At 49.6% G+C, this 23,432-nt stretch overlaps 1 protein-coding gene across 2 annotated transcripts in view; it reads right to left on the bottom strand.

Annotated features, from left to right (window-relative positions):
- The window catches only part of AMBRA1 (autophagy and beclin 1 regulator 1), a 764,496-nt gene that overhangs the window by 429,233 nt on the left and 311,831 nt on the right, over positions 1-23,432 (bottom strand). For both annotated transcript variants that reach the window (XM_085646678.1, XM_085646680.1), the window contains exon 8: positions 1,349-1,435. In XM_085646678.1, the coding sequence (XP_085502804.1) occupies positions 1,349-1,435 (87 nt within the window). The remainder of the gene's footprint in view (positions 1-1,348; positions 1,436-23,432) is intronic.

The raw sequence follows: 23,432 nt of genomic DNA, 5'->3' as shown, positions 1-23,432 counted from the left end.
GAGAGGCCAAGGGAGGAGGCAGGGCTGAAGAGAGGCCAAGGGAGGAGGCAGGGCTGAAGAGAGGCCAAGGGAGGAGGCAGGGCTGAAGAGAGGCCAAGGGAGGAGGCAGGGCTGAAGAGAGGCCAAGGGAGGAGGCAGGGCTGAAGAGAGGCCAAGGGAGGAGGCAGGGCTCAAAAGAGGCCAAGGGAGGAGGCAGGGCTCAAAAGAGGCCAAAGGAGGAGGCAGGTTTAGAAGAGAGACCAAGGCAGGAGGCAGGGCTGATGGAGGAGGCAGGGCTAAAGAGAGGCCACTGGAGGAGGCAGGGATGAAGAGAGGCCACTGGAGGAGGCAGGGATGAAGAGAGGCCACTGGAGGAGGCAGGGATGAAGAGAGGCCACTGGAGGAGGCAGGGATGAAGAGAGGCCACTGGAGGAGGCAGGGATGAAGAGAGGCCACTGGAGGAGGAAGGGATGAAGAGCGGCCACTGGAGGAGGCAGGCCTCAAGAGAGGTCACTGGAAGAGGCAGGGCTGAAGAGAGGGCACTGGAGGAGGCATGGCTGAAGAGAGGCCACTGGAGGCGGCAGGGCTGAAGAGAGGCCAAAAGAGGCAGCAGGGCTGAAGAAAGGCTAATGGAGGAGGCAGGTCTGAACAAAGTCCAAGGGAGGAGGCAGGGCTGATAAGAAGCCACTGGAGGAGGCAGAGCTGAAGAAAGGCCAAGGGAGGAGGCAGTGCTGAACGGAGGCCAAGGGAGGAGGCAGTGCTGAACGGAGGCCAAGGGGGGAGGCAGGGCTGAAGAGAGGCCAAGGGAGGAGGCAGGGCTGAAGAGAGGCCAAGGGAGGAGGCAGGGCTGAAGAGAGGCCACTGGTGGAGGCAGGTCTGAAGAGAGGCCAAGGGAGGAGGCACGGCTGAAGAGAGGCCAAGGGAGGAGGCACGGCTGAAGAGAGACCAAAGGAGGAGGCAGGGCTGAAGAGAGGCCAAGGGAGAAGACAGAGCTGAAGAGAGGCCAAGGGAGAAGGCAGGGCTGAAGAGAGGCCAAGGGAGAAGGCAGGGCTGAAGAGAGGCCAAGGGAGAAGGCAGGGCTGAAGAGAGGCCAAGGGAGGAGGCAGGCTGAAGAAAGGCCAAGGGAGGAGGCAGGCTGAAGAGAGGCCACTGGAGGAGGCAGGGCTGAAGAGAGGCCAAAAGAGGAGGAGGTGAAGATACCCCAGCAGGACATTAAATGGGCAAGAATAAGGTCATAGTTGAAAGGCTGCAGGAGACAGAGCAGAACCCGTTGGTAGGGTCATGAAGTAGGAGCTGTGACATAGTGTAATAAAGCTGAATGGTAATACTGCCTTTCTTGGGGTGCAGAGCAGGGGGATGAGGTCCTTACCTCGCTGGGTCTGGGTAGATGGGGTGCTCCCGCGACCCGACTCCTTCAATGCGAGATAACGAAATGAGGGAGGTCTCCATCAGTCTCCTAAACAAGGAAGAGAGGAAGAAAACAAGAGCACCTGTTAAGTCACCACTGGGGAGAGGGGCAGACAATCACAGGGGAGGGCAGACAATCACAGGGGAGGGCAGACAATCACAGGGGAGGGCAGAGAATGAGGCAGAAGGGGGGTTGCAGGCCATAAGGATGTAGAAAAGTTCAGGCAGCTAGGGGGTTAAGAGGAAGGGATTACATGTAGGTAGGTATGAAATCAGAGAATACAAAGTGGGGACAATAATGAAGAGTGTGGTGGAGAGGGGATAATGGAAAAGGACATGGTATAGACAACGAAAGAGACAGGAATGGACAATTAGAAAAGGCAATGAAGAACCAGGAAATGAAATGGAAAGATAAGGGCAAAGAGGGTGAGAGGTGCCCTTGTATCCAGGCACCCCAGGACAGCCCCCACTGTAACTCTGCTAGCCCTTGTACCAACCACATGTCTGCCAACTTCAGTTGTCGCAGGTAATACTATAGGATGGAGAGGACCATCGCACCTTTCTAAACTTAAATAGCACCAGAATCACTGAGATTTCAAGGCAAGGCAGAACAGAACTATTGGTAACTAAACAAAAAGCCATGATGAAGACAGCTTGGAGAGAAGAATGACATTTAAAATGCAAATGGACAGAATGTTAGCCCTGAATGTGTAGGAGGTTCCATGCAGAATTAGCAGAGAACGCCCCCGCCCCCTAGTTCAATCTTCTCCACTGTCACTTGTATGTAAACATGATCTGACGTGATCTAGTCACACAGCAGATCACCCTCCCGACTAAAGTGAGGAAGGGGGCGGGGGTCGTTTTTAAAAACCTTTGGATCAAAAGGGGCGTGCCTCAACTGTTCCCTGCCGAATGACAATTCTCATGCTTCCGACAACAATGATGTCTGCAAAGCCACCTAGAAGGATGGCGGCGTAACCAGCATGGGTGCCTAGATATCTGCTCTGTCTTTGTCTCACTAAGCACTGTCTTCACATCAAACCACAACTCGGAGCACATTAATGAACCTCTGATCTTCAGAGCCTGGAAGACTGCAAGACTCCTGACAGCAGAAGCATTACTCTTCAATGATGCATAAGTCCTCGAGGAGGAAGCCTCCGAAAACCAAGCCCCGAATCATATTCTATGGACTGCGCGTGCCAGATCCGCCCAGACATCCCAGATCCAACAGACGATGGAGCCTTTGAGTCATCAGCTCTTTCGTCATCCGGCCCCTCCATGTCAACCATCTTCATCCTCCCATACCACCTCCACGCTTGCAGCTGCTGGTACTGCCACTGTATGGACAAGGCCATGTGCAGTCCCTAATTCTGCACCTTTTCCTCCACATAGCCATTAAAATAAATGTCAAGCAATTGCACCTCTAGAGGTAGGCTACAAACTCACACCGTAAAAGATCCAAATAGGGAGACCGATCTCAGGACTTACCCACAGTTCGCCTTCGCAACAGTGAGCTACTGGTGTGGGACTCACGAGTAGACCAGGGTCCCGATAAGGCGGTATAGGGTGGCCTGCTCACCTTAAAACAAGACAAAAGCCACAGCTTGACTAACTTACCAAACCAATAAACGTGGTAGTGAGCAAGGTCTTCTGCTCTCCTCAGGGCAGCTCTGATCATACACTTTCTCACTTGATTCTGGGTTCTCTTATTAGATTCAAGTAGAACCTCATAGAATCCAAGCATGCCCAAGTAAGTAATGAGAGCAGTTCTTCTCAACATCACAGTCACTGCAATTATGCACCAATACAACTTCTGCACTTAACTATCACCAAAACAACGTACAATAAAGTCCTTTCCAATAAGGACACTGGGCAAAACAACTAAATCTGAAGAATTATTCCCCATTAATAACTTGGCGTCCGTTTGACGAATCTCCACGAAACTTGGCAGACTTATTCTACATAGGCGGATGAAGCAGAGTTTTGCGGTGATTGATCAAGGTGCTACAAAGATTAAAGGGGGGGCCCAAAACAAGTTGTCAACAATGCATTTTCCAAGGACTCTTGTATCCTGCGTAACACGAAAACGGTTGAACGGATTTCCATGAAGCAGTATCAGACATTATGATGCACAGATGAGCCATTTGACTACTGCAGGGAACACAATATATGTTAGCTGTGTGCTGCTACATCGTTGAGGTTACTACCCCCATCTGCCTTGAACATTTGCAGCTGAAGGGTGCTTTTACTGGTGCCCTGTTCTTTCTCTGCTGCAACCCCAGGTCGAAGCCGTCGCAAACCGCGACCACTGGGGTTGACAAGTCCCACAAGCCCTTGCTGGGCTTTCACCTGTTGCTAATCAGCGCTACAAAAGCAAGAGGGAGTCCCGCTGCATGGGATGTGCCAGTCAACGTCCAGGACAAGGGCGGGCCCGTACTGAGCCCATCAGCGACAGAAAGAGGCAGGGCAATGCCAACCCCTTGGTCCTAGCCCAAACACTCTTTGACTCACTGAGTCCAGCGTAAACATTTGGGTTCGAGTTTTATTGTCCCGCTTAGACGAATGGGCCTCCGCAAATATTGTTCTGAGGCCCAATTTGGTTTTAGATCAGGCTTAGGGGCAATGGGACAATGTTTAATACCATACTTAATCATGAGGAAGTACACAAAGGCCAAAAATGAAGCTATGCACTTAGCTTTTAGCAATCTATCAACTGCATTTGACCTCGTGAAGTCTGACAAGATGTTGGACCTATTGGGAGAGATGGGTGTAGAGCCGGAAACTTTTACTACTCATAACAATCTACTGTACTCTTACATTGTAGATTAGTCCATTCTAAGCCACTCCAGTGTACGTCTCTCCACTGTACGCCACTCCACCCTATGACTCGATTCTACGTCGCTCGTGTACACTATTCTACATGTCACTACACTGTATACCAGCAATATTCTGTTATTCCACTCTCCACCACCCTACTCTATGCCACTTCCCTCTAGAATATTCCACTGTAAGCCACTCCAAAGTACGTTATTATACTGTATGCCAGTCCACTCTACCCACTACACTCCACCTTGCTCCAATCAACAACACTCCACTCTGTTATTCCACTCCATAACCATCCACTCTACCGCACTACACTGACATTTTAGTGTACGATATTCCTCTATATGTGACGCCATTGTACGTCACCACACTGCACCAGTTGACACAATGTTTTTCCACTCCAAGCCATTCCATTTTACTTCACTCCACAGTATGCTGTTAAACTGCACGCCACTTCAGTCTACCCAACTACACTCTACACCGCTTCACTCTACAAGACTGCACTCTATGGTATTCAACACTACACTGAAAAGTACACTATTCCACTGTACGGCACTACACTATACCTCACTTCACTCTACGCCACTCCACTCTACCCCACTCCAGTGTATGCTATGACACTCTACGCCATACCACTGTCCCTCACTCCAATATATGACAGTCACTCTAGAAAACTGCATTACATATCACTACACTGTAAATCACTCAACTCTACGCTATTTCACTGTATGCCACTCCACTGTATGCCAGTGCACTCTACACCACTACACTGTCCGCCAATCCACTCTACACTATGCCACTTTACGACACTCCACTGTACGCTATTAGACTCTATGCCCCTCCACTGTATGACTTTCAAATAAACTATTTATTCCATAGTAAGCCACTCCGCTGAACACCAGTGCACTCTATGCTACTCTACTCTAGTCCAGTCTATAGCACTTCAGGTCATTAGGTAGACATAAAGGTTAAACCGTGGTTATATTTAGGAGAACTTTACTCTTACTATACAAAATACTCAAACATTAGAAATTCTTCAGTTACCACAGTTATAATGAATGCACCACATTTAAATTAATATAACTGTTTATTTTGCATCTACAAACAAAAGTACTCAAAATTCTAAATAAAAATATACTTGTATCTCTTATTTATAATTTATGTAACACCTTCAAATTACTATAAATCACGCACCTCCATACACAGTGTATTCAAGGTGGCAGCCACACTACATTAACTATAACTAGCGCCTTTTCGATTCGCTGCTTATACAGTTTTATAATAGTTATGTAACCGCAAATCAAATCTTTTGTGAGAACACAGAGCAATATAAAGTGATGAGTTATACTTAATGTGTGTGATGCTATAGAGTTGAATACACTGTGTATGGACGTGCGCGGGTTAGAATAATTTGAAGGCGTAGCATAAATTATAAATGAAAGGTATCAATTTCAAAATTAAAAGATTTTTGTACTTTAGCTTTTGTTTGCAAATAAAGAATAAGTTCTATTCATTTAAAGGTGGTAAATAAATAAATATATATACATATATCCCAATATGGAGGTCACCACTGGGTAGTTATAGATATGTCTGCTATTCCATAGACGGAGTACTTTTTGGTTTGCTAATAACTCAGGGGCAGTATGAATTTCATCCACCTCATCAGCCGCTTCCAGGAAAGGTTCAGGGTGATCCGACAAGAGGGACTGTGAAAAAAGGGGGGCCCAAAACACAAAAGCTCCATGCATTTTCCATAGACTTTAAGAAGCACTGCGGCAAAAACTATTGAACATAACTACACCACAGTCGTCCGGAAGCGAGAGCATGATCCAGAAAGCATGCTTTTTGTGATTTGGTGTAACGCTTTTGAGATATTAAGTCTAAAACATATTTCTATATCTAGACAGTTGAGTTAGAGAGACTCTCACAAGCGTCCCTCAAACCCAATTAAAAATAGAATTGTCTTCTTATTGGAGCTTTTTTTTCTTTGGGCCAATGAGCTCCCTTAGGGGTGTGACTGTCGCCTTCACACAGAGTTAATCCTAAATACAAAGATTTATTACATGTTCAATACCTCTACACACTATGAAGCATTATGAGTGCACATTAGCTGGACACAGGCTGTATAACATTAGGTAAAGTAGTAATGTTGTACTTACCCGCTTTTCCCACACTATGTACACTGTTAAACAAACCAACACTGTCATTGGACGATATCAGCAGTGAGGTCACCAGTGATCCCATAAATCACTTCAAAGGACATGTTGTAAGTGATGACATTTGTGAGGTCACAAGCAGTGCCTGGCAGGGGCGCAAGTAACCGGTGAATTTATGTGCTTTTTAGTTCAAAAGGTTATGTTGTCACTGATATTTTCACCCAATTATGTCACTTTAACCTTTGTCCTTTCAGTAAATATATTTTCTCTTTTTTTCTTACCTAGTGGCGGCCCCCACTGAAAAGTTATAGTTAAGATCACATTTCATAGAAAATGCCTTTTTGTATTGCTCAGAACTTTGGCGCTATTTGACAAATTTTCACAAAACTATTTAAAAAAAGCTACTTCTTGCCTAGTTTGTGCACAGAAAGTTTCAAGGTAATGCATCAAGTGGGGATCTAGAAAAAGGAGGGGTACAGAAACGCGCTTTCCCCATTTATTTTTCTACAGGATCTTTAGACACAGCTACATCCCATACTGCTGAATGGATTTACACCAAATTTGGCAAAAAGCTATATCTTGGTCCAGACAGGTGCTTTTTATGATTTGGTGTGATTTCGTTCAGTAGTTTTTGAGCAGTTATAGCTAAAACAAATTGTATATTTTACATTGCGATGGAAACACGGACTCAACGCGTTGTGATTGGCTGGCAGCCACCTGAGGGTTAGATGCAGGGCCAAACCCATACACGTTGGCTGCCCCCTTCGCCCCGATCCCAATGCAGTTTATCCTTCCGCAAGTTCCACAGCCGAGATAGTCGACTTGTGATCTTTTTCCCCATGTTGGCTGGAGTCATCGGAAGCGACAGTGTGGACTGCACAATATGGCGCCTCTTCTACAGAACCGTCGCCTTCCTCCTCCTCCCCAATCTCTAGCTGCTGCCCTTCATCTGCAGAGAATTCAGTCCCTGCTGCCATCTCCATGGTGTGACCTACGCGTTGGTTGCGTCTAGCGCAAAATGTTTTCTTATTCTAGAACAGGCCAAAACCAGTGCAGTCCTGCTCGTTGCTCTCCGCGACAGCCAGAGGTTGCAGACATTGAGCTGGTCAGAGTATGCATATTATGAACTACAGATTTTTACTTAAGGATTAAATATCTTAAAAAATGGAAAAAACACTGCAGCACACTTTATTTCGAAAATAAAGGGTACTACCATGTATTTAAAATTTTTCAACATATTTATTTTGTTTCCATTTATTTTTGGTACCACGATAGTACGTACATTTAGAAAAAAAAATATATATAGAAACTTATAAATATTTTCCCTACCTATGACCACTTTGTCAAAATGGTAATAGGTGGGGTAAAATTTGACACCTAAAGATCTTCGGAAAAGTCTTTTTTTTTTTTTACCTTCCATCACCCGGGGCCAAACATTCTCGGTGGAACTAGAAAAGGAGCTCTCATGTTGAAGCCGACCCAAATGCTGCAACGGAATATCGCTGAAACTTGATTCCAACGGCTAAAGAGGATAAGACAGAGTTGGATTCTTCGAGTAGAAGCCTCCATGAGTCCATTGTGCTCCCACAGGCCGCGAAGGCGGCAAATATGCACAGAGATCCGGCAAAATCCTTCCGAACCAGATGGCAGAAAAAAAAAAATCAAACAATGGAGCCGCTGAAAATGCGCATTCTCTCGAAGAGGAGACTCGACATCACGTCAGCAAAAGAAGACTTTTCTTGAAAATCAAGTAGTAGAGTCTGAACCCAACACAATATGGCAGGAGTGTATATTGCATGGAGCCAAGAGTCTTTGTGTTCCTTGAAAATATAGGTAGATCCTTCCACATTGATTAAAAACTAGCTGGCAAAGGAAAATTGTATGTTTTTTTTTTTTCAGTCTAGGGTGTACAGCTAAGAAGCCCTTTCTGAGTTCAACCGTGGGTTTCAAATAGACTTGAGAGATGATAATTCTATTGCCATTCCAGGTAATATGTTTGTTTTTTCTTATATAGTCCAGGATAGCGTAAGGATTTGGAGACTATGGGTCTTGGATGACCCCATTGAGGAGACTTGAAAGCATGGAAAAGAGGGGCTCTTTCTTATTCTACATCTTTAGTAAAAATGAATCCCAGTCATATTCGTACACCATGTTTCTGGATAAGTGGAACAGAGCAAGTCGAGTCATCTGATAGACTAAATATATAGAGGTTCCCTCTCCTGGTGCAGTCCTTTAAATTGGAAAGGTTTCTCTGAAGAATCACTGTCTTGGACTTTAGTTCTGCAATATCCCATTTTGAGACTGCTTTGGAGTCTTCAAGAGAGCGGATTCTATCTTCCGCAACTTTGCTGGTGATCGATTTAACGTCTAGCCTAACCGCTGGTAATTTGTTCTGCATCATGTCCATATCTGTGTTAGCATTGATGGATTAGGCTAAATCATGAACCTCCGTTAATTTCTTTAAGATTATATCCATGGGTATGTTGATCTCAATTTTGCACTTGATGGGTGAATCACGGCTAGGAGGGTCCGCATTAGGGCATCTGAAGATTGCTTTAGTTTCCTTGTCTGCCATTGTATACACTATGTGGGGCAAGTGCTGGGGATCTGGAATCAATTTCCAGCAGTAGCAGAGTTGCATCAAAAGTAAAGAAACCAAGCTTTCTTTGGGAGCACACCTCTACTAATAACTTGTGCTGAAGATGCGTGTGTGAGGATTGTGCTTTAGCAGCCGATGACTTGCTAGGCAGGGCGCTCCCCTGAAAGCAACCGATTCCACTCTGTAATCGAGAGCCATCTCAGGCAGTCGAGCACGACTAGATGGAGGTCCCAGGAAGCTGCGTCTCAATTTGATGCAAGATTTGTAGATGAGTTTGACCGGTAATTTGGTAGGAGAGGCTAGTATTGTCTCTAAGTCGAGGTAGACTGATGTCATCAGTTATGTCACTGAGCATGTCATGAGTAATGTAATATGAAAGGTCATAAGCAGTGCATTGTGGGGGTGCAAGTTATAATTAGCTCAGCTAACTATAATGGCTCAATTTCTCTGGTTTTGTACATGTGGAATGTCAACCTAACTATAACTTCCCAGTAACCTTTATTTTTTTCAGTGAATTTCAAAGGTTTTTTAAATGCTAATTTCCAACTAGAACATCCCTGAAACCTGTGTTTTTTTGCAGTGAATTTCTATGGTGTTTCAACTAGCAGCCGCATTTGCAGACTGGTGGAGAAATAGGGCTGGGCCTCCAACCACCGCTCAGGAATTCCACTGCGTAGTACTTCCAGGCGGTACCAGGAGGGCTTCTTGGCCCCCAATGTCCCTCTGGAGTAAAGTGGACTTAATCCACCACCCAGTGGGGCTTCAGGAGGTGCATTTGCAGAGTGGTGGAGAAAAGGGGCGCGGCCTCCAAAAATCTCTTAGCAATCCCACTGTGTGGAACTTACTGGAGGTAACAGGTGGGGTAGTTGGTCCAAAGGATGTCCTTGGGGGCCAACTACTCCTACTATTACCTCCAGTAAATTCCCCACAGTGGGATTGCTGAGTTCTCATACCAAGCCACGCCCCCTTTGTCCACCATTCGGCAAACACACTTCCTGGTGCTCTCTTGGTTGGGGGATGAAGTCCCCTTTGCTGCTGGGGGATCTTAGGGGCCAACTAGCCTACCTGTTACCTCCAGTAAGCCCCACACAGTGGGACTTCTGAGAGGTGGTGGCAGGCCACACCCCCTTAATCCACCACTTTAGAAACACGCCTCCTGGCACGCTCCTGGTTGGGGCATTAAGTCCCCTTGTCTCTGGAGGATCCCTGGGGGCCAACTAGCCCTTCTGTTACTTCCAGTAGGCCCCACACAGTGGGATTGCTAAGAGGTGGTCGCAGGCCACACCCCCTTTCTACACCACTCTGCAAACGCACCTCCTCGCGCACTTCTGTTTGGGGGATAAAGTCCACTTTAGTCCTGAGGTGCTCAGGACACAAGGGGTCCTCAACACCCCACCAACAGTGCATCAAGAGGCGCATTTGCAGAGTGGGGTAAAAAGGGGCGTGGCCTCCTGTAACATCCTTGCATGCTCCAGGGCATGCAACAGCATTTCAGCATTCCCTCTGGTGCCACGCAACATTGTATATGTTTAGTGTTGATTCCAATTCTATCCTGGAAGTTTGGGGTTGGGAAGCTGAGGAAGTTCAGTTGCACTGGACGATCCTGTGGTCCGGTTGTGTTGCTGTACTGCTATAATAAATTTGTTTTTGAAAGCCTACTCGTGAAGAGATTGAATTCAACAATTGGCGACGAGCGAGGAAACATTCCTGCAAACCGCAATGAGCAGCACAGAGCAGGGTGTTTCCTGTACCCAGCGAAGCAAAATTATTTTATATTAAGACATATGTCAAGGAAGCTGTGAAATATTGTATGCTGTATGAAGAACCTGCCCGGTGGATTGCGCACATCGCATGGACCTGGTTTTGGTGAAATCAGATGGTAAATTTTGATTTGTTGACATTTGGACAGCCTTGAATTGGAAGGGCCAACGGCAAGAGAGCAGACTTTAAAAAAAATACCTCTAAGCCGGAGTTCGATGGATCACAGAATGCTTCTGCTCCTGGTGTTCTCTATGTGTCTCCGCAGCCACGCAAATTGCTTTGCAAGTCCATCACGCAGTTTGCTGACGTTTGATGCGCCGTGGCAGCCATTTTGGTTTACAAAACACTTCCGTATTGCCACCATAGCAACGGCGGTACAGCATAATCGGAAGCCACATAAGTCTACAGCCGCTGATGAACTCTACAACGGATGTTGGTGGCAACTAATTTATCTACAAGTAAGTTAATACATTATTTGGGAAATATTTTGTTGGATGACAACGTATTGGGACATTGTGTTAAACATCATTCATCAGTATCTTCTTACTCGTCGTAGTGTATTGGTTGCCTTATATAGGTAAAAAATATTTATGGTCTGTGTCTTGGTGTGGCGTCAGTAAACAATATGCAGATTGACCCTCCTGCAAAAAAAATTCGAAATAAAGGAGAACCCTCGATCCCATGGACAAGGTGGAAAGAAGAGTTTCTTACATACATGAGGGCTATTGAAGGAGAGCGCATGGGGGCGGAGAGAAGGAAATGCATTTTTTTACATTGTTTGGGGTCAGAAGGTCAGGTCGGGTTCAGAGCTTTACTACAAATTGTAGCTACAGAAGGTGATGTGGATACCAATGTCTATAAGAGGGCCTTATTAAGGATGGAACAAAGATTCAAGCCCACTACATACATTGCACTCAATAGATTCAAGTTTTATAGCACGGCACAAAATGAAAATTAATGCTTTGATGACTTTTTAACTATTTTAAGGTCTTTAAGCATGCACTGTAAATTTAGGACAATGTCGGATGAGATGATTAGAGATCAAATTATAGTACATGTCAGAAGCAAGAAAACCCAAGAGCAACTTTGGGTAATGGGAGATCCCAAACTATCGGAAGGTATATCTACTGCGAAAGGTTTGGAACAATCCAAGAAGTGGATGCACACTGTGAGGAACGTGAACAATAAGACAGAAAATGTGAAGGAAGTATGCGCAGTTAGACGGACAAAGGAACAATGCACTGAACATTTGAATTCAGCGTCTAATATGTCTCGTATGAGTAACAATGGGAGTCTAAAGAGATTTAACAGGTCTAATAAATTTGCCACATGTTATAGATGTGGTAGTAGAGCACACATGGCGTCATATGGAGGTTGTCCAGCGACTAATAGGGAATGTAGGAAGTGTGGCAGAATAGGACATTTTGCCAGTGTGTGCAAAGACCAAAGAAAATGGTTGATTCAAGCATGTGGGAAAGTATCTTGCACCGCCAAGAGGTGCGACAGCAAGCATGTGTGAGTGTGGTACCTTGGGTGAGAGCAACAAAGGTATTGTGGTATCCATTGTACACAGTGTTAGAAATTCAGGTGACAGAAGGTGAGTTGGTCAGAAAAGTGTCCTTGTGCATGGTGGAAGTGGCTGGTGTTGAGTTGGAGCTCATGGCAGATTCAGAATCTCCATGGACCATAATTTCCAGGAAATACTTTAGAGACAAGTTAAGTGGTGCATGTAAACATGAACAAATACCACCTGATTTGTGGCTGAAAGTTTTGACGGTTTTAAGATTAATATGGATGGGTACTTAAAGGTTTTGTTACATCTTAAGGGCAGAGTTGCACAAATCAAACTATATACTGATGTGGGAATGAATGTACTGGGATGGAGAGACCAATGGAAATTGGGAATCATTTTAAATCCCTGTCCCCGTTCCAAGGAACCTGTTTTATTAGATGAGGGTGACTGGTTCAATCAGGTGGCAGTCATAGGGAATGGGGACAGGGAGAATTACATTAAAAACAGTTTAAGGGAGTTTTTACAGAGAAACTTGGCAAGTTAAAGAACTACACTCACAAAATCAAGCTAAAAAATAACACCATTCCATTCAAGCAGAAATTACGAGGAGTACTCATCAATGTCCGGGAAGAACTTGGAGATATGCTCAATGAGTTAGTTAGTGATGGCATTATAGAAGCCATTGAATCGGCTGAATGAGTTTCACCCATTGTTTTGGTTCATAAACCTGACCAAAAGTTGAGAGTATGAGTGGACCTTAGAGTGGTTCAATGCTGGTATTGTCGTGGATTGTCACCCGTTGCCAAATATTAACGGGGTGGTGTCTATGTTGGAGGGTGATGAGATATTCTCCATACTCGATCTGAGGTCGGCTTACCACCAGGGTTTGTACCAATACACCAGAATGACATTTGGGTTAGCATCTGCTGCTTCAGTATTCCAAATGGTGATGTTTCATATTTTCAGGGATGTTGACAAATTTGTTAAGTGTTTCCAGGATGACATTTGATCTTTTCACCCAGTGAGGAAGAACACATGAAGCACTTAGTGGAGGTGTGCGACAGATTGGAGAAGAATGGGTTGAAGAGGTTTAAGGAATCAGTTGAATATTTAGGACACACCTTGTCGGGGGATGGAGTAGTTCGAAGCAATCTAATGTAGAGGTTATTGAATGCTCCTGCTCCCACAAATAAGGAACAATTATTATTTGCCGGCATGTGTGAATATTACAGTAAGTTTGTCAGTAATTTTGCAACCAAAATGGAACCTTTAAGGAAATTGTTGAGACATAACACAATGTTTGAGTGGCAGGATGAACAGCAGAAGGCATGTGTGTCAATCAAAGATGAAATTGTAAAAGCACCTACTTAAAAAACTTTCTGCATGAAAAAAGTGTGTGTAAACACGGTAGATGCAAGCTTGTATGGTATTGGTGGTGTTTTGTCACAGATGTGGAATGGAATGTGGCATTTTCTTCCGGCACTTGAAATGAATCTGAGCGCAGGTATGCGGTTATCAAAAAAGAATTACTGAGGGGCGTGGCCTGCAGCCAATGAAGATGGCCGCACACTAGGTGAACTGCGGTAGCAGATCCGCATAAATCACCCGTAATCCGGAATTATCCGATCCCTTGGGCAGCGACCTACCGTCCAGTGCAGCGGTGATACCAGCGGCGGTGACCTGCTTGCTGCACCTCCCGGGCGGCTGACGGAGTGAACGGCCGGAGCGTCTGCGGCCTGGACGGTGGCGCCCGTCATCATGGCGCTCCACTACTGAGGTGGCGAGCGGAGCGGGGGCACCCGTTGGGCAGCAGGAGTGGTGCGAGACTCTTGTGGCGGCTGCCGCTGATGCCAGTGGGGGCCGCGGCCGATTGAGGGAGGAATCCCGGGGCCCGCCACGGCAGATTGACGGAGCGGGCGGCGGCCCTCTGACAGTGCCCGCGGGGTCCTAGCGCCGGCGCTGTGCCGGCCGAGCTGGAGGCGTCCCGAATCTTCGAGCCCTGGATGCGGGGGACTGCTGCAGTGGAAAGCGAGGGGGCAGCGGGAGCCGGCTTCCAGCGTCAGGAGGAGGTGTGCTGGTGCCGGCATCTGGTGATCTCTGGACGTCTGGTCTGAACCGGGTGCCTGACGGGCCTAAATGGTGGCTGACTGAGGAGTGAACGAATGCTCCGGTGTGGCGGGAACCCCAGTGGTGGTGCACGACGGCGCCGGAGGTGAACACGTGGGCTGATAAGGAGGGGCACCCGCAGATCATACGTCTCGGGCGGTCTGCCTCGGAGCATTGAGGTAGCATTCCGGACCGTCAGAGGCACTGCAGCGATCTCGCCTGGGTGCGTTGGAGCGGGTCACCGGAAGAGTTGAGACTGCGGTGAGTGGTGGAACGCCAGGGCCAGTGTTGGGGATAGCGACTAACGGTCCCCCGCGCGGCGCAGGGGGAGCCGGCGGGCATCAAGTGTGACTGAGGAGGCAGATTGAGCCCTGGTGGCGTGGCCTGGACTGGACCATATAGGGGAGCGGCTGTCGTGGGGTCGCGGCTCAGGCCCTTTCGAGACCATGGGCCGCAACAAACAGATGACACCAGGCCAATCGAACCACATAGACAAATACACGGTCAGCATGGGTCGGGAAGACGACCCGGTTGATGGGAGTCAGCGGAGTGGGGCCACTGGAGATGGGTCCGACCCGTCGCCCGGACCATTATGCTTGCCATAAAGGAGATGCGGGGGGCCATTAAGGAGATGCCCGGTACCTTGGAGCCTAAGCTGGATTCAGTGACGGAGGAGGTCAACCTGCTCCGCGTGGACTTTTGCAAGATGTCAGAGAAGGTGGCGGAAGCGGAGAGTGGCATAGGCAGCCTTCAGTCTAAGACGAAGAGGCTTGAGGAGCAGGTGGCCACGCTGACGAAGAACCAAGCGGACATCGCCGCCCGCCTGGACGATCAGGAAGGGAGGGCGCGCCGCAATAATCTCCGCATTGTGGGGGTTCCGGAGGACATGGAGGGGCAGTCCACTGACTGCTTCGTGGAGGACCTTATCCTTAAGCATCTCAAGCCGAAACGCCTCTCAAACTTCTTTTCGGTGGAAAGGGCTCATCGGGCGTTGGGGGGGGGGGGGAGGCCCAAGCCGGGGGCTCCGCCACGCACCATTATCGCCCGCCTCCTGAACTACAGAGACCACGACGCTGTGCTCCAAGCGTCGCGGGTGTCTGGCGATCTGAGGTTGGAAGGGGCCACAATTCGTTTCTTTCCAGATTTTACACTCCAGGTACAGCGTCAGCCGAGGTCGTTCGAAGAAGTCAAGAGGGCCCTGAGGGACCAAGGACTTAAATACATGATGTTGTACCCAGCGCGTCTCAAGGTTATTGATGGAGAAAAAGCGTACTTTTTCGATTCACCGATGGAAGCGAATGACTGGATGGAGGGTTGGCGCACAGTGGGCTGCCCGGGCGGGCTGCGCAGACCAGCACAACACAGCGCGAGCCAGTCTTCTAGGAGTTGTTTTTCCCCAACGCGGGAGCCGCGGCCGCCTGAGCAGACTGCCCCTGAGTGAAGGGGTTGGAGAGCCGGCTGATGGTCGTTTAGCACTGTGTATGGGGGCAGAGTTAGGCGCAGGGATCCTGGCCTCTGGAGGAATGGTATTGGAGGAGGTCTGTGGTTCATGACTTGGACTGCCTCTGGGGCTTTGAGTCAGTGGTGGACGCAGGGCCTTGGAGGGTCTTTTCATGTCTCTGGCGCGAAGCCGGGGGAGGAGGGCCGACTGGGAGGGCGGGGGGGGGTATGTTGCCTATGCTCCGTTAATGGGGTGGGTGATCCGAACAATATGTATGTCTTCTTCTGCGGTTGCAGAGTCAGGTTCCCTTGTTGTGTTAAGTCGGGGGAGATGGGGCGACAGGCACTCTGCAGGTTTTACAGGTGGGTGGTTGGGGGCCCACGTAGCAGGGAGGCAGGGAGGGGGGTAGTGGAGGGGGTGGGGGGGGGGGGGGGGAGTGTTGGGGCATAGTTTAAGTTTAGCTCAGGATGTTTTTCAGTTCCAAGTACAGAGGTTATGTGGCAATGGCAGGCAGTGGGTGTTCGATGGAGGGAGTATGGGGCGGATTCCGATTCGGAATGGGTGACAGAGCTAGGATACGGATCTGGACGTGGAACGTCAATGTGCTGGGTACACAGATTAAACGTACGCTTGTCCTACAGCACTTGAAGCGGCATTCACCGGATGTGGTGCTCCTCCAGGAGACCCATCTGCGGGGAAATAAATGTAGGGCGCTAGACCGGTTCGGGTATCAGATGGTGGCGCATTCGGGGTTTACGTCCGGGTCCAGAGGGGTGGGTATCCTCGTTCGCAAGGCCCTTCCGCTGGTAACTACGGGCACCTGGGTGGAGGACTCGGGCTGTCTGGCAGCGGTGGCGTTTAAATGGGAGGGGCGCACAATAGTGTTGAGCTCCTGTTACATCCCGCCGGGGTTGCACACTCAGACGTATGCCAAGTTGCCTATTATCTCAACACCCGGTCAGCAGTGGCCCACTCACACGAACTGTCGGTACTGCTAGACCTCCACGCACCTGATCTCCTCTTCCTAAAAGAGACTTGGTTCAGCGAGGACTCTCTCCCTACCTTACTAGCCACTCTTCCCGCTCCATACTATGCACTTCGAGCAGACCGTTCCAATGGTAGGAATGGGGGCGGCGTAGCGGTCATCGCCCGGACCGACTTCCCTTCCAATGTCTACCTCTGCCAGATATTGCTACAATAGAGTACCTCGCCATTCGCACTACTTCTACCACTCCCCCTCTCACTTGTGTTCTCACTTACCGCCCCCCTCAATCACCCTTATCTTTTCTGCCTGACTTTCAGGAGGTACTTTCCACACTGACGGTCAATAACTTTTCCATCCTATTACTGGGAGATTTTAACTTTTGGCCTTCAGACCCAGCGGAATGTCCGTCCTCCAGAGAATTTTCAGATACACTCCAAACCCTCAATTTCGTATCACATGTTCATTCTCCTACTCACGTCAAAGGACACATCCTAGATCAGATTTGGTCCTTGAACTGTCCGGTAGACTCTCTGTCCATCTTGCCATGCACCTGGTCCGACCATCATCTGATCTCGTTTACCCTTCCCCTCAATCCCACTATCAGGCCCCCGCTTCCAAAGAATGTTTGGGTCCGCTCATGGAGCCGAGTGGACCCGGAGAATCTATCTACATTATTAGCCTCCTCCTACCCTACCTTACAAGGCCTTTCCACTCATTCCCAGGCCGTTGCCATTGAACACTGGCTCTCCTCTAGCTGTGATTCCATCGCCCCGCTGAAGCGGGTGACCTCTAAACGGGAGAAAGACGCCAACTTGTGGTTTAACGAGAATCCTAAAACCACCAAACTCGCAGTACGCCGTGCCGAGCGTGCCTGGAGGAGGAACTATTCTCCCTCACTCAGAGCTGAGTTTACCACTCTTCTAGCTCAATATAAGAAGGCCATGTTGGTTGCAAAAACGGCTTATTTCTCATCTAAGATTCTTGCAGCTGAGAATCAACCGAGGGAAATCTTCTCGATTGTCCACAATCTGGCATTTTCCGACAGGACATCTCTCAAGCCTTTCCCGTCCCAGGACCTCTGTCAATCTTTAAATAATTTCTTTATCGAAAAGATTGCTACTATTAAAGCCAACATCCCCTCGCCCCCCCCCCCCGACTTTTGTTGACCCTCAGCGTCCTCCACCTAATGGTAAACTTGACACCTTTCCTCCCCTGACTAAAGATTCCTTGACTTCAATAATTCCTCTTGTCAAATCTGGATCCCCATTGGACATTTGCCCTGCGCATATCCTTCGCCACATTTATACAACCTGTCCAGACCCCCCCCCTTCACTTCCTTAACAGTTCCCTTTCCCAAGGGGTTGTTGCCACTCCACTGAAAGCCGCTGTCATTGTCCCCATTCTAAAAAAACCTGGCGCAGACCCTTCAATCCCCGCCAACTACCGCCCTATCTCCCTCCTACCATTTCTGGCTAAGGTGCTCGAACGACATGTCACCAGGTCCCTGAGCACCTTTGTGGAGGAGTATGGGATTCTGGCTCCCCGCCAGGCTGGCTTCCGCCCCGCACACTCTACGGAGTCCGTAGTTCTCTCGGTCCTAGACAACCTCAGGGAGGGAATGGATACCAACCAGGCCCAGGCCTTGGTTCTACTCGATCTCTCAGCCGCCTTTGACACGGTTGACCATACCATCTTACTCTCCCGTGTCAGGGCGGCGGGGATCGGAGGTACCGCTCTGGTATGGCTATCCTCCTTCCTGAGGGACCGCACCCAGGCTGTTCGCCTGGGTGTCTTTTCTGCGGACTTCCGGAAAGTTCAGTGCGGGGTTCCCAAGGCTCCTCCCTTTCACCCCTCCTGTTTAACCTTTATATTGCCCCTCTTATTTTCTCACTACAGCAAATGGATGTCAGCATATACAATTATGCGGACGACCTTCAACTTGTTTTCAATCTGTCTTCTTCCCCTGCTTCCATCTCTAACTTCCAGTCTATCATGACTTTCATCCAGGACTGGATGAACTGCAACCACCTGAAACTTAACCCAGATAAGACCGAGCTGGTGTTGACAGGTGGTAGCACCAGTCCCTGGTCTTCACTTTTCTGGCCCCCCCCCCCACTAGGCTCATCCCCGGTCCCCTCTACCTCAGTTAAAACTCTAGGTATCAAACTTAACTCTCAGCTCACTCTTCACTCCCAGGTTAGTTCTGTGGTGTCCTCCTCCTTCCTGTCACTACGCACCATCCGCAGGGTATCCCGCTTTTTTACCTTCGATGCCTTGAAAATGATCATTTTGGCGATGGTCATCTCCCGCCTGGATTATGGCAACGCCCTATATGTGGGTATTCCTGCATATAGTCTACGGCGTTTGCAGCTGATCCAGAACCAGGCGGCACGGCTGATATTCAATATTCCGAAATTCCACCACGTAACTCCCCTCCTCAAATCCCTACACTGGCTTCCTATCTGTGAACGCGTCCAGTTTAAGCTTGCCTCTATCACCTTTCAAGCACGACAGGGCGCAGCTCCGGCCTTTATTACATCTGAGATTGTTCCCTATGTTCCTACCAGGGAACTGCGCTCCTCCACGCAATCCCTGCTGTCAGCCCCCCGTTTTCGGAGAAAGAAATGGGGAGGATCAAAGTTCGCAACCCATGCCCCACTCCTGTGGAATTCCCTTCCTTTTGAGCTCAGATCTCTAACTCTGTACCCTCAATTTCGGAAGAAACTCAAGGCCCATTTTTTTGCCAAATGTTTTAACTAGACCAGTTATTGTTCTCTCCTTTCTGTTCTGCTTTCCTTCTCCTACTCTGAGAATCTGTCTGTTGCAGCGCCATGAAACCGCCGGTGAAAGTGCGCTATACAAATACTTTAAACTCAAACTCAAACTTGGGGTCCCACATCGCTGATCTTCCCCGGGGTATTTTGGTGCTAGGGGGGGACACGAATGCAGTCATGGATGCGGATCTGGACCGCTCTGGGGAGAGGCAGGGCAATAGAGGGGAGCTGGGCTTGCGGGGCTTCGTCGCATCGTTGGGGCTTCGGGACGTGTGGCGCATCCACAACCCCTCCCTCAGGCAGTACACCTTCTACTCAGCCAGGCATGGGTCTTTCTCCAGGCTAGACCATCTTTTCGTGCCGGGTGATCAGTTGGCGAACTTCGTGGATCTTTGTACCATGGCCAGGGGCATCTCGGATCACTCGCCGGTTGGGGTCTCTCTCCAGTGGCAGACACTCGACCGGTCGGCTTTTCCCAGGATTGACCCGTGGCGCCTCAGGGACGAGTCCATTCTGGGCAAGTTGAGGGATGGTTCCAAACTCTACTTTGCAGAGAACTCTGGCTCGGTGGATACGTCGTTGGTCTTATGGGAAGCATATAAGGTGGTGCTGCGGGGTCAGGCTCAGGCGCTGATTGGCGGGCGGAAAAAGGAGGAAACGCTCCAGATCCGTCAGCTCGAGGGCGAAATTACATCTCTGGAGAGGGAGGCCGGCGGGGTTCCCTCCACGCAGCAGCGACATGAACTTGTTCTTAAACAGAGGGAGCTGCGGTCTCTGGCGGAGGGTGAGGCACGCGCGTACTCCTTGGCCACACAGCATCGGATATACGATGCGGGTGACAAATCTATGAAACTGATGGCCTGGCTCGAACGCAGGGACCGGGAGCGTTCCTGGGTTGCGGCAGTTAGGGATGAAGCAGGGTCCTTGGCCACTACTGGCACGGAAATAGCTGAGGCTTTCGCGTCCTACTATGTGAAGGTATACACTCCGGTGTGCACTAGAACGGAGTCGGACTGCGCGGAGTTCCTGCGGGACTTTGACTTGCCTGCTCTTTCAAGGGAACAAGCTGACAGCCTCGAGACGGAACTGTCCGGGGCGGAGCTGAGTGAGGCGCTTAACTCCCTCAAGGCGGGAAAGGCGCAGGGGCCCAATGGGCTACCTGTGGGAATCTACAAGAGACAGGCGAGCATAGTCATAGATCCAATGAGGGAGATGTTCCTCGAGGCACGAGCTGGGGGTGTGCTGCCACCGGATCAACGGGAAGCTACGATCGTGGTCATCCACAAGCCTGGCAAGCCGGCTGACCAGTGCTCATCCTATCGACCTATCTCGCTCCTTAATGTAGAGGCCAAGGTCCTGGCTAAGGCTTTGGCGACGCGTCTGTTGGCGGTCCTGCCCGACCTGGTGCATGCTGACCAATCTGGCTTCATGCCGCACAGAAGCACTCGACTTAATCTTCGGCAGCTGTACGGGGCTCTGTACATGACAGAGGGAGAGGACGACTCCCAGACAGCGTTGATGGCGCTGGACGCCTCTATGGCCTTTGATAGCATCGAGTGGCCGTACTTATTCATGGTCCTACAGCGTCTGGGCTTTGGACCGGTCTTTTGTAGTTGGGTGCGCCTGCTGTATGCACAGCCGGTCGCCAGGGTAAGAGTGAATGGTGCGCTATCCCGTGCGTTTCCACTGCGTCGAGGAACTAGGCAGGGGTGCCCACTGTCTCCCATTCTTTTCGCACTGGCGCTTGAGCCGTTGGCCCACTGGGTACGGAGGGACCAGGCGTTTTGGGGGTTGGCAATGTGCCATGGGTGGGAGGAGCGTATCTCCCTCTACGCGGATGATATTGTGCTGTACATGGCCAGACCGTACCATTCAATGGCGCAGGCGCTCCACCTCTTTGCCTTGTTTGGCAGCTACTCCGGTTATAGGATCAATTGGTCCAAGTCAGTGATTTTCCCCCTCTCTGGCCCTACCCCGCGGATTCCAACCGGGTGCTCGGCCCGGGTGGTGTCAGAGGGTTTTCAGTACCTTGGGGTGTATGTGACTAGAGATAAAGGGGTGTTCTTTCAAAGAAACCTGGAACCACTTCTGGCGCGCCTAGCAGCGGATGTTTCTCATTGGCGATCCTTGCCTCTGTCTCTGATGGGGCGCGCGGGGCTCTTCAAGATGCTGGCTTTACCGCGCCTCCTCTATATCCTACAGAACTCACCGTACCCGATCCCGGGGGGGGGGGTGTTCCGGCGTATTTCACAGATGGTGCGGACCCTGCTTTGGGACGGAGGGAGCCCTAGAATAGCGTTGTGTAAGCTTACAAGAGGGGTATACGACGGGGGGCTGGCCCTCCCGGATGTCCGTCTCTATTACTGGGCCTCCCAACTACAAGTGGTTATTGAGTGGGTGTACGCAACGGGGTCGGAGCCGGCGTATAGGGTTGACAGGCATGTTATGCCAGGAGGAAACTGTGAGCAGCTGTTGTATTCGAGGAGGAGATGTAGGGACCTCCCATCGCATACCGGGGTGGTCATACAGTGCTGGCGGGAGACCCATCAGTTTCTTGGGTGGGCAGGCACCCTCACGGGTCGGACGGGGGGACCAACTACCAGAGGTCACGAGACTGACCGGTTTCAAAGGATGGCGATTGATCGGGATAGATTACCTGGGAGATGTATGGAAGAGGGGCGCCCCCAGATCCTTTGATTATTTCCAGAAGGAGTATCGCATGCACAGTGCTCAACACTTCCATTACCTGCGCCTCATGCATGCCCTGGGTTCCTACCTGCGACGAGGCTCCTCGCTCCCTGAGTATTCTCCCCTAGAGGATAGGCTCTTGCTTGACCCCATACCGGGGAAGCTAACGGCCACCATTTACCGTAAGCTCATCAATAACATGCCTGACCCCCTCGTCTCCTAGCGGGCTAAGTGGGAGGGAGATATCGGCAGCATGGATGACGAGGACTGGCAGGAGGCCCTGCAGGGCCCTCGCGAAATTGCCATCCGGATGCGGTTTCGCCTCATCCAATTCAAAATCCTTCATAGGGTTTACTATCCACGGACCAACCTATTTTCATGGGGCAGGGCGCTGTCGCCTCTGTGTGTGAGGGGCTGCCGGGAGGAGGGCACGTTCTTCCACATCTTGTGGGAATGTCCGAACATAGTACCTTTTTGGACCAGGGTGACGGACACTATGGCGAAGGTGGTGGGTGTGCCAGTCCCACTGGAGCCCAGGTGGCTGCTACTGCTGATCAAGGGAGACACGGACTGGTCCAGGTATCACGAGATCTGGCTGCCTACAGCGGCTGGGGTGGCAAAACGGAACATTGCGAGCGCCTGGGGGGCGGTTGCGCCTCCACAATGGGACCAGTGGCTCAGGGACCTGGACTGGTGTCACGAAGGCGGAGGAAACGGTCTATAAATCCAGGGGCTGTGTGAAGAAATGGAGGAGGGTGTGGGGCCCATGGTGAAGATTCCGAACCTTCAGAGGCGGGGGGCCAGCTGTAACGGGACCTTTGGGTAACTCTCCCGATCCTCAACTCTGTAATGTACCACTGTTGGTTTATGTGCCTTTTGATCACTGCTTTGTCATGCATATGATCTTGAGCAATGTTAATAAAGAAAGATGTTAAAAAAAAAAGTACAACACATCTTAACAAAACGTTTTAATAATTACCTCATTGTACGGATTAGGCATTTATTTTTTATGCACGACATTACAAGTGTACAGGGACTTTTAAGTCACGTAAAAAGAAATGCTATTTTGAGATTTGGATCCGATCTCTCTGTGTCTTCGCAACCAAAAAAAGTTGTCCTTTAGCAATCAAAAGCATAGGAAAACGTTTCCGGCGACCATCCAGTTGTAATTTGTGTACGTTTTAAAATCATTGTCCCAAA

The sequence above is a fragment of the Triturus cristatus genome, chromosome 3_1 (assembly GCF_964204655.1).
Source record: "Triturus cristatus chromosome 3_1, aTriCri1.1, whole genome shotgun sequence".
Taxonomy (NCBI): Eukaryota; Metazoa; Chordata; class Amphibia; order Caudata; family Salamandridae; genus Triturus; species Triturus cristatus.
This window is presented reverse-complemented; position numbering and strand designations above follow the sequence as displayed.